This window comes from Podarcis filfolensis (assembly GCF_964270895.1).
Source record: "Podarcis filfolensis genome assembly, chromosome: 2".
Taxonomy (NCBI): domain Eukaryota; kingdom Metazoa; phylum Chordata; class Lepidosauria; order Squamata; family Lacertidae; genus Podarcis; species Podarcis filfolensis.
The window spans coordinates 117,284,266-117,296,516 of record NC_139605.1 but is presented as its reverse complement, the minus strand read 5'-3'; the positions used below and the strand labels follow the sequence as shown (position 1 = coordinate 117,296,516).

At 48.3% G+C, this 12,251-nt stretch overlaps 1 protein-coding gene and 1 long non-coding RNA gene across 3 annotated transcripts in view; one reads left to right on the top strand and one right to left on the bottom strand.

The window, feature by feature from the left end:
• The window catches only part of CTDSP2 (CTD small phosphatase 2), a 69,609-nt gene extending 57,536 nt beyond the window's left edge, over nt 1–12,073 (top strand). For both annotated transcript variants that reach the window (XM_083599494.1, XM_083599495.1), the window contains 5 exons: nt 1,633–1,734; nt 3,247–3,303; nt 5,469–5,561; nt 6,231–6,416; nt 8,489–12,073. In XM_083599494.1, coding sequence (XP_083455620.1) covers nt 1,633–1,734; nt 3,247–3,303; nt 5,469–5,561; nt 6,231–6,416; nt 8,489–8,614 — 564 coding nt within the window. In that variant the 3' untranslated portion in view covers nt 8,615–12,073. The remainder of the gene's footprint in view (nt 1–1,632; nt 1,735–3,246; nt 3,304–5,468; nt 5,562–6,230; nt 6,417–8,488) is intronic.
• LOC310756014 lies at nt 310–5,462 on the bottom strand. The gene is made up of 3 exons (XR_014544644.1): nt 3,355–5,462; nt 2,197–2,261; nt 310–1,231 (listed from the first exon to the last, which is right to left on the bottom strand). It is a non-coding gene; the product is annotated as an uncharacterized lncRNA (long non-coding RNA).
• Nucleotides 12,074–12,251: the final 178 nt, after the last annotated feature.

The following is a 12,251-nucleotide window of genomic DNA, read 5'->3' as shown; positions in this document are numbered from 1 at the left end:
TATTTATACCCCGCCCTCCCCAGCCAAGGCCAGGCTCAGGGCAGCTAACAAGCAATAATTAAAATAAGTTGAATGAATACAACTTAAAAACAAAATTAAAATACAACATTAAAATATTGAAACATTAAAATATTAAAATGCAGCCTCATCACAGGAGGAGAAAGGAAAAAGAAAAAAGAAAGAGGGGGAGGGAATCAAATTGGCTCCAAACCAAAGGCCAGGCGGAACAACTCTGTCTTACAGGACCCGCGGAAAGAAATCTGATCCTGCAGGGCCCTGGTCTCATGAGGCAGAGCGTTCCATCAGGCCGGAGCCAGTGTTGAAAAGGCCCTGGCTCTGGTTGAAGCCAATCTAACTTCCTTAGGGCCCGGGACCTCTAGGGTGTTGCTATTTATGGACCTTGAGGCTCTCTGTGGGGCATACCGGGAGAGGCGGTCCCGTAGGTACGAGGGTCCTAGGCCGTGAAGGACTTTAAAGGTCAAAACCAGCACCTTAAATCTGACCCTGTACTCCACCGGGAGCCAGTGCAGCTGGAAAAGCACTGGGTGAATCTGCTCCCATGGCAGAGACCCCGTGAGGAGCCTCGCTGCAGCATTCTGCACCTGCTGGAGTTTCTGGGACAGCTTCAAGGGCAGCCCCGCGTATAGCGAATTACAGTAGTCAAGCCGGGAGGTGACTGTCGCATGGATCACTGTGGCCAGGATTGAGATTTTGGTTGTTGTTAAAATTTGCAAAGTAAGGGGAGTGCAAAGTTGAGACGACGCCAACTCATCCCACCTTTTCATATGTAGGCTGGTGGGTCTTCTGGAAAGAAACACTAGGACCACAGTACAGTACAGAGATTGTTAAATATGTCAACTGGGGCTGCTTCCAGGAAGGTGTTCATTGTAGGATTGGTGCTTTGTTATGCATGCAAGTTTTTTGCAGCGTTGACATGTCAGTGAAATAAAAATGCCAGCCCCATATTCTCCTCCCACCCGAAGCTCACACACATTATCAGGAAAGCTTCAAGAATGTCATGCCATGAGGTCTAGCGATGGCCATTAGCTCAAGTGACTTTTGATGATAACCTGTTTCTTCATTTGGGGTCATAGCTGATCAAATGCTCTCGTGCCCAGGCCTCTTGTACCTTTAATGGTTGTATGGAAGAGCAAATAATTCTCAAATCCCTTTCTTCTGTGCAATGATTGAAGAATCACAGAAGCCTTATTCTCTATTGCTGCTGGTCAACCTACAAAGCGATGCAAAGCACACATATACACACACTAACCCAAATAACATTTCCCTTTATTCTGATCTGTGCCATTTCAAACTCTAAACTTTCTTACGGGAGGTTGCCAGTTGCTCCGTAGTCTTAAAACCTTCCTTTAAAAAATAAAAATTGAGAGTTCTAGCAAAAATGTGAAAAGATTCATGAGGACCAGAGCCTTAGGCCATTTGAAAGTTTTTGCATAGGGTTTCTGCTCCTTGTTGGCATTGCCTGTGCTATTCTCTAAAGATGGGAAAAGTTTCCTAAGTCAGTTTTGAAGGACTTCATATTGGGCTTCCCCAGTGCTTTGAAGCTTGTTAAATATACCTCCAGCAACACGATTCACCATGCCAGTGGTGGCTAAGTTTCCTCTCTTCTTTTAGATTCCTGGGACGTGCCTTCTCCCTGAGGTGACTCTGCAAGACCAGGGCCGAATCTGTGTGGTGATTGATCTGGACGAAACCTTAGTGCACAGCTCCTTCAAGGTGACATTCTAAGGGTACTCCTCCTTTTCTGAGAAGTGGGGGGGGGGGTCGAGGCAGAAGGCATCCTTGGCCCACCAGACGTTGCTGGACTACAAGTCTCATCATCACTGGCCATCTGGTTGGGGCTGATGGGAGTTGCAGTTCGGCAACACCTGGAGGGCCACAGGTTCTCCATTGCCGACAGTGCAGGAGAGGACTAGCTTGGTGCAAGTCAGCTCCCTCTGAGAACAGCTGCAAAGGCATATGAAGGGATGAGGGCCTTATGGAATATCAGTGTGAAGGATAGGACTGGGGCTTTGGGAGTTAAACAAAAGGACCTCAGATTCATTGTTTTCCTGATAAGAAGTTTTCTAAACCCTGAGGGTTGTATCCTGTGCAGCCTGTACATCAACAGAATGAACTTCTGCTCATTCAATGGGACTTCCCCTTCCCCTTCTCCCCCCACACAGCCCAGCCATGCACCTTCAGATTCTGTTCCAGATGGTTGTGGAATCTTCTGGAGCGGATTTTGATGTCTCTGCAGGAGGCTGCAAGGGGGAAAGAGAGCAAGATTAAGTCAATGAGGTCCACTTGCATGGTGGTGCATTCTTTGAAGAATCTCCTTGGTTCTCCCATTATTTTAATAAATTAGTTCTGTGTCTACAACCAGTTACTACTGCATACCAGACACACAATGCTATTATTCCAGGGAATGGAGAAGGAAGCCTATTTATTCACGATTGTTTCTATTTCTGCCCTGGAAAGGTGGCTTTGAACCCTTCTCACCTCACCCCTACATGTAAACTCTGCCACTGGAATAAAATTCTAATATTTGCGTCTCTGGTTCTGATCAGCAAATTCTGAAGAAGCTATCAGGGGACCAAACAGGCAACAGGAATTAGAAGGACTCAGCGATTGATTCCCTGACAAATCATTTGATTCTGTTATTAGGTGCCTTGTTGTTTCAGACAGGGCCACATTCCATTGTGGCAGCCTCCCAGGGGCCACATGGAAGAAGCAAAAGTGGACGGGGCAACAGATGTGACTCCTGCCTTTGTATGCTAGAATACATCCCAGCCACGCAAATCACTGAGTTTTCCACACACGCATCCTAGCATTGATGGATGTGGCCTGGGCAAAGTCTCAAAAGACCAGATATAAAGACTTGGAGGGGCTTCATTTAGCCAGACATCTGAAGGCGGCCCTGTTTTGGGAAGCTTTTAATGTTTAGCAGACCACTATATTTTAATATTTTGTTGGAAGCCGCCCAGAGCCAGATGGCCGGGGTATAAATTATTAATTAATTAATTAATTAATTAATTATGAACTGGAGATTCCCTGCCACTGGTTTGAGTGGACGTGACAGCCATTTTAAAAGTGTGTGGCTCAGTACTGGTAAATCAAGCCAAACCCAGTGAGCATCAGATAGTGTCCTTAGGTGCAGAGATTGGCGTGACTTATGGATAAAGTGGGGCAGAATTGTGTTGTGTTACCTTCCAAAAACTAACATTCACCTTTTATAACATTTCTCAGCCAATCAACAATGCTGACTTCATAGTGCCTGTTGAAATAGAGGGGACAACCCACCAGGTAAGGATGATGTCTCTGGGGGGAAGGTCCCCTACCCACCCACCCACCCACCTTGCCAACAGTTTTGGGTTCTCAATGGCATCTGTTCTGGAAGTGGGGCAGCAGAGGGAGGGGGCAATCTCATTTTATGAGCCAAGGAGACCGCCTCCCATTTTGGTGCTGTAAAGAAGAGGAGGAAGACCGTTCTATGAAGGCTTCGGCCTGGTTCAAGTAATCCAGGATAGGCTGTTACCAGGCAACACGGCCTATTCTTGATTACTTGTTTCAGGAGGTAGCTGCTTCCAGCGGATGTTAAAGGAGGAATGGCTTGGATCGACTGCGTGGCAGCGAGAGCTCCGGGAGAGAGAAATGTGACCAGCTGAAAACTGGTGGGGAATCCTTGAGCAATCTTGATGTGCTTTGCAGCATTTGTGCTTCTTTGCTGTATTCCGCTCACCACAATGCCTGTGGCAGCTTGTATTTATTTAAAATACATTAGGGTTAGTCTAAGCACGCTAAGGGGGATGTGGGTGGTGCTGTGGTCTAAACCACTGAGCATAGGGCTTGCCGATCAGAAGGTTGGTGGTTTGAATCCCCACAACAGGGTGAGCTCCCGTTGCTCAGTCCCTGCTCCTGCCAACCTAGCAGTTCAAAAGCACGAAGTGCAAGTAGATAAATAGGTACCACTCTGGCAGGAAGGTAAACGGCGTTTCCGTGTGTTGCTATGGTTCACCAGAAGCAGCTTAGTCATGCTGGCCACTTGACCCAGAAGCTGTACGCCAGCTTCCTCGGCCAATAAAGCGAGATGAGTGCCGCAACCCCAGAGTCGTCCGTGACTGGACCTAACGGTCAGGGGTCCCTTTACCTTTACCTTTAAGCCTGCTAAAGGGCAGTTGTTTCCCTATCCATCAATAAGGATGCTGGTGACTTGAAGAAGTCAGCTGGTAGTTCGCCACACCTCAACCAGCAAGACAGCTTCTTCCAGAGTCCCCAGTTAAGGAAAAAGCTCCACTCCCATACATTTCAAAGTAGCAAAGTGTTCATTATCTACAGACACAAGACAAAGCTAAACAGCAGGGTCCACTATAGACAACTCTTCGGGTCTCTGAAGTAAAGATGCATATGTACAGAGAATTCCAATAGTACTATATCACCATGCTAGCTAACACTGCTATGCAAAACTCACAGCCTCTTCCCCTGACTCTCACAGATTCAGAGTCAGACAGCAAACAGGACAGGGCATGGACAAGACAAGACAGCATAATGAAAACAATGCCCTAGAGACTGTTATACCCATCTCTACGCACATTTCATATTTCCTGAAGCAATGGGAGGGCGAATGACTCATGCACTCAACCTAGCTGATTTTGCTATGGTAACCCGGTGCACCTGGTACCCTTATCTCAGAACATCCAGACATAGGGGATGTGCTCCTCAAGAAATGAGTCCAAGCACACAGTAATTTAACCCATTGTTCACATTACACCACTAAAGGGGAGGTATTCTTTTATTTGCCTCAGTTTTTTTTTTTATGATAGCCATGTCACACAAAAAGGAGTGGAGCTTATGTCCTGTTCAATGATAAAGGGTTAACACTGAATGGACTAAAATGGCAAGCCACTGGAAAGTTGCGGGTTTGTGCCGCACTCTCTGAAATGAGCACACTGTCCATGCAGCTAGTTCTCAGGGTGGGCACCTCCTGAACACAGAACCAGAGACCAAAAATGTGTTTCAGTCTTCCAGCCTCAGTCAGACCCCAGTGCCTTAACTCTCGTTTCACCCCCTCTTGAAAGTCTCTTTCTTAGCCAATATACATCAGACTATGAAGTGGCTGTTTGGATTCGCTGCTGATGATCCTAATGGTGCCATCCTGCCTACCTGTCAAAAGTTGGCTCACGAGGCTGGATCCTGTTTGTTCTATTGATACTCTGTCTTTCCACAAAGTGGGAGTGAGGAAGCAGGCTGGTGTAAGGGGGAGGTTATGGGAGAAAAGCAATGAGCAGGTGGAATCATCTCCCCCCCTCCATCGCTTCTCCCCTACAAATGTTCCCTGCAGTCATGGGCTTTGGCCAACGCAGCACTGAATCCAGTTTTTCACAGTAGCATGTTCACTCCAGCTGTAAGGTGGGTTGTAGATAAATAAAACCAGTAGTCCCTCTGTGCTGACTTCTGCTGCTCACTTCTAGGTGTACGTGCTGAAGAGGCCATTTGTCGATGAGTTCCTGAGGCGGATGGGGGAGCTGTTTGAGTGTGTGCTCTTCACTGCTAGCTTGGCAAAGGTGAGAAGGAGGAGGAGGGTTTAGCCTAGACATGGGCTGGGGGAATTGGTTGATACTTTCAAAGTTAGCAGAAGCTAAGGCAGAAAGGGTAGCAATGGTGTGCTGTGTTACTTTCAGCTCAGAAGATAAACTGGAGGTGAATATAGATGATTCGCGCTCTCTGTCTTGCTAGAAGACTGGTTTGGGAGCAGCTTTGACTTGGGCTAAACTTGGAGTGTTGCTGAAACTTCAGAGCTGTGTGCATTTTTCAAAACCCAAATGCTGCAGCAAGAAACACTTGGCCTATTGGTACTTGAACAAATTGTGCAAAATGTCAAGTTTGCATATAGTTGCTTGTTTTTGCTTCTCCTAACTGTGAGGAAGAGTGAAGGACCATGCAGAGTATCCAAATCTCCACCATTAACTGACCTCTGGAAGTTCTGCTTAGACCCTTGCTGGCCTCCGAAATTGCATTGGGCATCACTGAGATCTCCAAATCCATAGGGACTTGAAACTTTAAATGAATGAATGAATGAATGAATTCCATGCCAGATTCCAAATTCCATGTTTGCACTATCTGGCCAGAAGTGGGCAGAGCCCTGCATGTTCTCCTGATTCCCCCAGGTTGGGTTTCTTGCTTTCTTATGCTGAGCCCTCGTCTTCACACAGTCCTCTTATCACTCTGTTCAGTATGCTGACCCCGTAACTGACCTGCTGGACAAGTGTGGAGTCTTCCGAGCCCGCCTCTTCCGAGAGTCATGCGTGTTCCACCAGGGCTGCTATGTTAAGGACCTCAGCCGTTTGGGGCGTGATCTGCGCAAAACCTTGATCCTGGACAATTCTCCTGCCTCCTACATCTTCCATCCAGAGAATGCGGTGAGCATGCCTTCAGGAGGGGTGGGTGGGTGTGTCCCCCATAAGTGGTTAGTCAATAGTAGCTGGCGTTGACTTTTGACCTTGGCAGGAAAGCAGCAAAGGCTCTTTAAATCATGTGTAAGACCTTATTATTTTGCTTATCGGCTTAAGGAGACTAACAGAAGAGATCGTAAAGGGAAAATAGAAATTATATGAACAAGATATGATGTGGAAACACCAAGATAAGACTGGATAGAATTATGAATTTTGTTTGGACTGATTGGGACTGATTTGGACATTAACGCAGTAATAAGAAGATGATCTGAATCCCCCTTTGGATCTTGAAGTATGGGTTCCCCCAACAAAATTTAAAAATTTGGCTTTGTAATTTGGAATTTATGTGATGTGATTTAATTTGATGTGATTGGCCAGTTAATAAAAATTATTTAAAAAAAATAAAAAATAAATCATGTGTAAGACTTGAGTTCTTGATATGTAGGTAGGTAGGTTGGTTGGTTTAAAAATCTTTTGATCTGCTTTTAGTTAGAAAGAAAATAATAATAGTTACATCGACACCAGGTGAAAGAAGCTCTCTTAAATTAAGCATTCCCCTTTGTTTCTCACCCCTGCCTTTTAAGATGGTGCAGACTGCAACACTTGTGTGCTAGGTAGGGCCATTCAAAACATGTTCTCTCTCTCTCTCTCTCTCTCTCTCTCTCTCTCTCTCACACACACACACACACACACACACACCTGAAGTGGTAAATTCTCAGGAAGGCTGACTGTACCACATCATTTCCCCCTTCAAATCTTCTTTTTTCCTCCCTTTTCTCACGACTCCAGCCAGCTCAAGCCCAAAAGTTCTCCAGCGCATGAAATATTCTTCCAAACCTATCCAACAGAGCACATCTACAAGGTTTCCCAGGTGACAATTCATAGCTGTGGCCATAATTGTAGGAGTGAGTGAGCAGTTAGTATTAGTGTGACTAGTTTTGTCTACAACGATTACCTTTCGTGCACCCTGTTTAAAAACTAAGGCTTGTATTGTCACTGTATTTTGAATATTCACCCGAATACTTTCCAAAGCCCTTTAACTACATGGAGATTTTTTTATACCGTATTTTTTGCACCATAACACTCACTTTTTTCTCCTAGAAAGTAAGGGGAAATGTCTGTGCATGTTATGGAGGGAATGCCTACGGGTCGCGGGGGGGGGGGGGGCGGATCTGCTGCAGTTGTGAGCAGAGGATTCATGGTTCCCCTTCCTTCCCTCCTCCGTGGCTCGCTTTGAAACAGCAAAGCGGGAGAAGAGCCGCTGAGTGGGGAGGAGAGAGGGACACAGAGCCTGCTTCTTTAAAGGAGCAAAGCGGGAGAGGAGAGGAGCCACTTACACAAGTGTAAGCGGCTCCTGTCCGGTTGGTTCCTTTAAAGCAAGCAGGCTCTCTGTCCCTCTCTCCTCCCCACTCAGCTAGCTAAATAGCAGCAAAGTTTTTCAGCTCGCCAAGCCGGGGATGAGCGGGGAGGAGGGAGAAAAGCAGAGCCTGCTTGCTTTAAAGGAGCAAAGCGGGAGAGGAGAGGAGCCTTCTCCCCTTATACCCCTCTTCTTCATTATTAGCAGCATCCTTCTCCACCCACCCCACGCATGCTCCTTGTCCCTTGAGTGCTTTTCCTTCCCTCCCCGCTTAAAACGTGGTTACAAAGGATCCTCGGGATTTTTGCATTGGGCTACTCCAAACTCACTGTCAGATCACATGTCTGTGGCCACAGCATGAACCACAAAAATCATACATCCACTGTTTCGTTTAGAATATTTTTTTTCTTGTTTTCCTCCTCTAAAAACTACGTGCGTGTTATGGTCAGGTGCGTGTTATAGAGCGAAAAATACGGTATATATGTGCCTGACGTGAGGGCAAACCTGTCTCTTCTGAGGGGATGTATCCACGCTTCATATTAATAGCCAAGTGAGTACTGCAGGGTTTGAATTCTGCTCCCAGGTCTTCCTGGTTCCTTAAACATTAGGTCTCTGCTTCCTGTCTACATCCACCGCAGTGCTCCCGACTGACTTCTCCTTGCCCTTTTTGATTTCCCCGTAGGTGCCAGTCCAGTCCTGGTTTGATGACATGGCCGACACCGAGCTCCTGAACCTGATCCCGATCTTTGAGGAGCTGAGCGAAGCGGAGGATGTCTACACCAGCCTTGGCCAGCTGAGGGCACCCTAAGGCCTTCCTATGCCCACAGAGGAACAATTTCACTCAGTGCCTTCAGTCCTGGCCTGGAGGGGAAGGGGGAGCCGTGGGGATGGTTCTCCGCAACCCCACCGCAAGGCAGATGCAAGCACTTTGGAGGCAATAACCTGAACGGCCGCCCACTGGGCAGCGCCAGAGCGGTTTCCATCCAGGGTCTGGCGGGATCCCAGAGCCTCTGGCCTTTCCTCCAAAAGCAGGGTCGCCCAAGACCCCGTCCCCAACAGCGCTCGTATCTATGCACTGCGAGGATACAGGGAGCATCGTGAAGACGCACCATTTCTCCAGGGCTCGGCTTCCTCCATTCGCTGCAGGGTGGTTAGTTCTGGGTGTGGTTTGTGCGGTGTAAGCTGCCAGTTCCTCCTGCCTACCCTCTCCTCTCCTCCTCTAAAGCAATGCCAAATGATTTGGCTGACCCTTTTCCTTTTGTTATTAAAAAAGCTACCTGCCTCCTCGCTCCCTTTTAGATGCTCCTGAGAGTGCTGCTCACCCAGGACATGGGGCACAGCCATGGGGCCTAGCAGTTTTGCCGCCTTATCTCCCAGGCAAGGCAGGGCAGGGCACTGAGCTGGCTGCCCAATACTTCTGCCCTGGCCAGGTGTCTTTTGGAGGGATCCTTTCCTTCAGCTGCTCAGGCCACTGGATTCCTCGGAGGAGAGGCTTTCCTTACCTTGGATACCTGGTTAGAGATAGGGGGGAAAGTCTTATTTTTTTATGAGGCCTTTTCCCTTTTTCCCTATTCCCTTCCAGCGTTTCCCCTTCAGAGCAGTAGTGAACCCGCAGTTTCAGGGGTCTTGGTTCCTAATTATCCTGGGACGCCTTTAACTTCTTTTTATACTGTGTCTTGTGGTTTGGGTTCAGCCCCAGAGGGGAAGGAACCCTTTCAGAAACCCTTGAACGTTAAAAACAAACAAACAGTGGCACGAGCGTAGAAAAGGACTAAGGCTAAGTCAGCCGGCCCATTCCCACAAACTCCACATTGGTTGAGGACCGATGCTGCAGTGATCGCCATATTGCTTCGCTCTGGCCTATTTTTGCTTCTTGGGTGGGGGGGACACAGACCAAGTCACAGGGTTACTATAAACCTGCCTCAGCACTGTCAGTTCTCCCACCCTCCTTCAGTGCGAATTGCTAGCTTTGAAGGACAGGAGGGTGCTGACGTTTTGCCCGCGGGTGGCTTTCTGGGGGCGGGTGCCGCAGAGGCACCCTGCCTTTCCCACTCAGGACTCGTTCTGGGCTCCATCGTCGTAACTTGAAAAGCCCGGCCCCTCGGGTGGCCTCAGGGAATCATGGACTAGCGTGTTAGGAGCTGGGGGTGGGCAGGGGACGGCCTGCTCCATTGCCTTGCCGTGTTCGTTGGGAGAGCGAGGAGGAACGTCGCTGCAACCTCATCTGCGCATGAAGAGACAGTGCCTCTCTTTTCTGCCAGGCTTCCTTAGGAAATGGGCCCCAGAGAAGCAGCTGGGCCTTTTTGCCACACTCTTGTTCCCCTCAGCATTTTCATGGCGGTGCCAGCTCTCGAGAAACCAAACGTAGATGTTGATCTTACTTGCGAGCGGCTGCCACCCCCTCCCTTTCTCCGTCTCCCCCCAGCAATATGGTACGCTGCCTTTCCTAGTCATGTCTCTTAACGTGCTGTGAACAAGTGCTTTCAAAGTGCCATTGGTGGCAACCAAATACCTTCCGCTCAGCCAGCTTGCTTCTCTCCCTCCCGCTCCCATAAGCAATACATTGCAAGTGACTCCATGCTTCGCTGTCGTGGGGGGTGGGGACAGGATGGGGCCATTCAGGGTTCTTTTTGTTTCTTTCTGGTGCTGCCTCCTTGGTTTGGACGCGGGGGGGGGGCAGGTAGCGTGGGTCACCTCACCACCTGGGGCAGGAAGCTAAACAGCAAAACCAGGGGTGAGGAACCTGTGGCCCATCCAGATGTTGCTGGACTTAGGACTCTCATCGGCCCTGGCAGTTGTCCGTAGTGGCTGACAGGGGTTTGGGGCCCAACAACATCAGGAAGGCTTCCTCCCTGCTCAGCAGGACCAAAGCTTTACAATCCTTCTTGTTGGCTGAGGGAGCAGGCAGCTCTTAGCCTGGCCAAAGTGCTTCTTGAAGTTTCCGTTGCCGTTTTTTAAGTGTGCTGAATTGGCTACTCCTTGACCTGTGTGTGTGTGTGTGTGTGCTAGGCCTCAAATGGTGCTTGAGACGAGCCTGCGGCTGCCACTTGTCTTTCCTCCTCTTGCTGGCCTTGCTTCCACTATGAGGCGTCACTCTCTTTGCCTCAGCAGCTGTCGAGAGGGTAATGGAGGTGACACACAAGTCCCTAGCTTCGTGGAGGGAAGAGTTTCTTCTCCTCGTAATTCTGTTTTCTCCACGACACACAACAGTGAGAGAGCTTTAAACACTGCCAAGTTAATGTGTGCTAGAAAGAACAAAAACCCTTTGTTTTTCCTTCCTGTTTGAGGCTATCCTCGCAGTTGGGTCTTTGCCCTTTGTGTCATCCGAGGAGAACTCACCTCCATTTCCCTCCCTCTCCTCCTCACGCTCTTGTCCTGGCCCTTCCTTTTGCTTAGCTCAGCTCCGAAACCCCTTCACTCGATGGGGAAACGTTGCACTCCTGTTTTCTACACTCCTCCACCTCGGCTGATGAAATGCGCTCCATAATTTCTCCTCCATCCCAGTCACGGGACTTAAGATTTGAGCAAACGGGTGGAAGTTTTGTCAGTCACAGCGTGGTGGGATCTGTGCGGAGCTGGTTTTGGCTAAGGAGGCAGACACACGATAAATTAAACTGAGCACTCCCAGTTTCAACAAGCTGCGAACGCTTGCTTGTTGAAAGTAATGTGGAACTACAGAGTCTGCCGAGTGATGGCTCCCATCTGGAACAAGCTTGGCTGTGTGAATTAACTCGAGGGCGGAGTCTGCTGGTGCTCGTTCTCGCTCTGCATCAGGCTTCCTTGGCCTGTTTAATAGCCATGATGATAACCTGAGTCCAATTGCCAATGTTGGGAGTGTGCCTTGTTCAAACCCATCAAAGAGGCAGCGCTAATGCTTAATGCACGGCACCTCTAAAAGGTGTGCCTTTTAGAGGTGCACTGCATACTCCTCCTACAAAAGCAAACACACACAAACACACACACACACACACACAGTCTTTTGCTGTACCTCCTGCATCCCTTCTTTTCAAACATGCATAGCTGGTGGCTTTTGAGTAACAGAGCCCAGGGCTTCCCCCTTCTGTCCCCACCTCATAGAAGTATGAAAACATCAGTTGCCTTAGTCATGTGTCCTCACTTGCTGGGTGGTTTTTCTTTTTTTAAATTTTGTTTTAATTGAAAAAAAAAAGATATCCCAAAACTTGAAGCCGGCACTGCTGCCATTTCGATCTCTTTCTATTTTTGGAATCTTTGTATTAACTGCAAATTAAAGAAATAATAAAAGAGAGCAGGTGTGTGTCTTCTCTTTTTCCTAAGTCTTTGAGCAGAGTGGGTTCTGGAGGCCTAAATGCAATATCCTTTTGAAGCTGGGCGGCAAAATTTCGGGAGGTAAAACTTCCTTCCCCCGGCTGCAGAAAAGAATCTAGCTCTGCAAGCGCCGCAGACAAGGCTGGTTCATACATGAC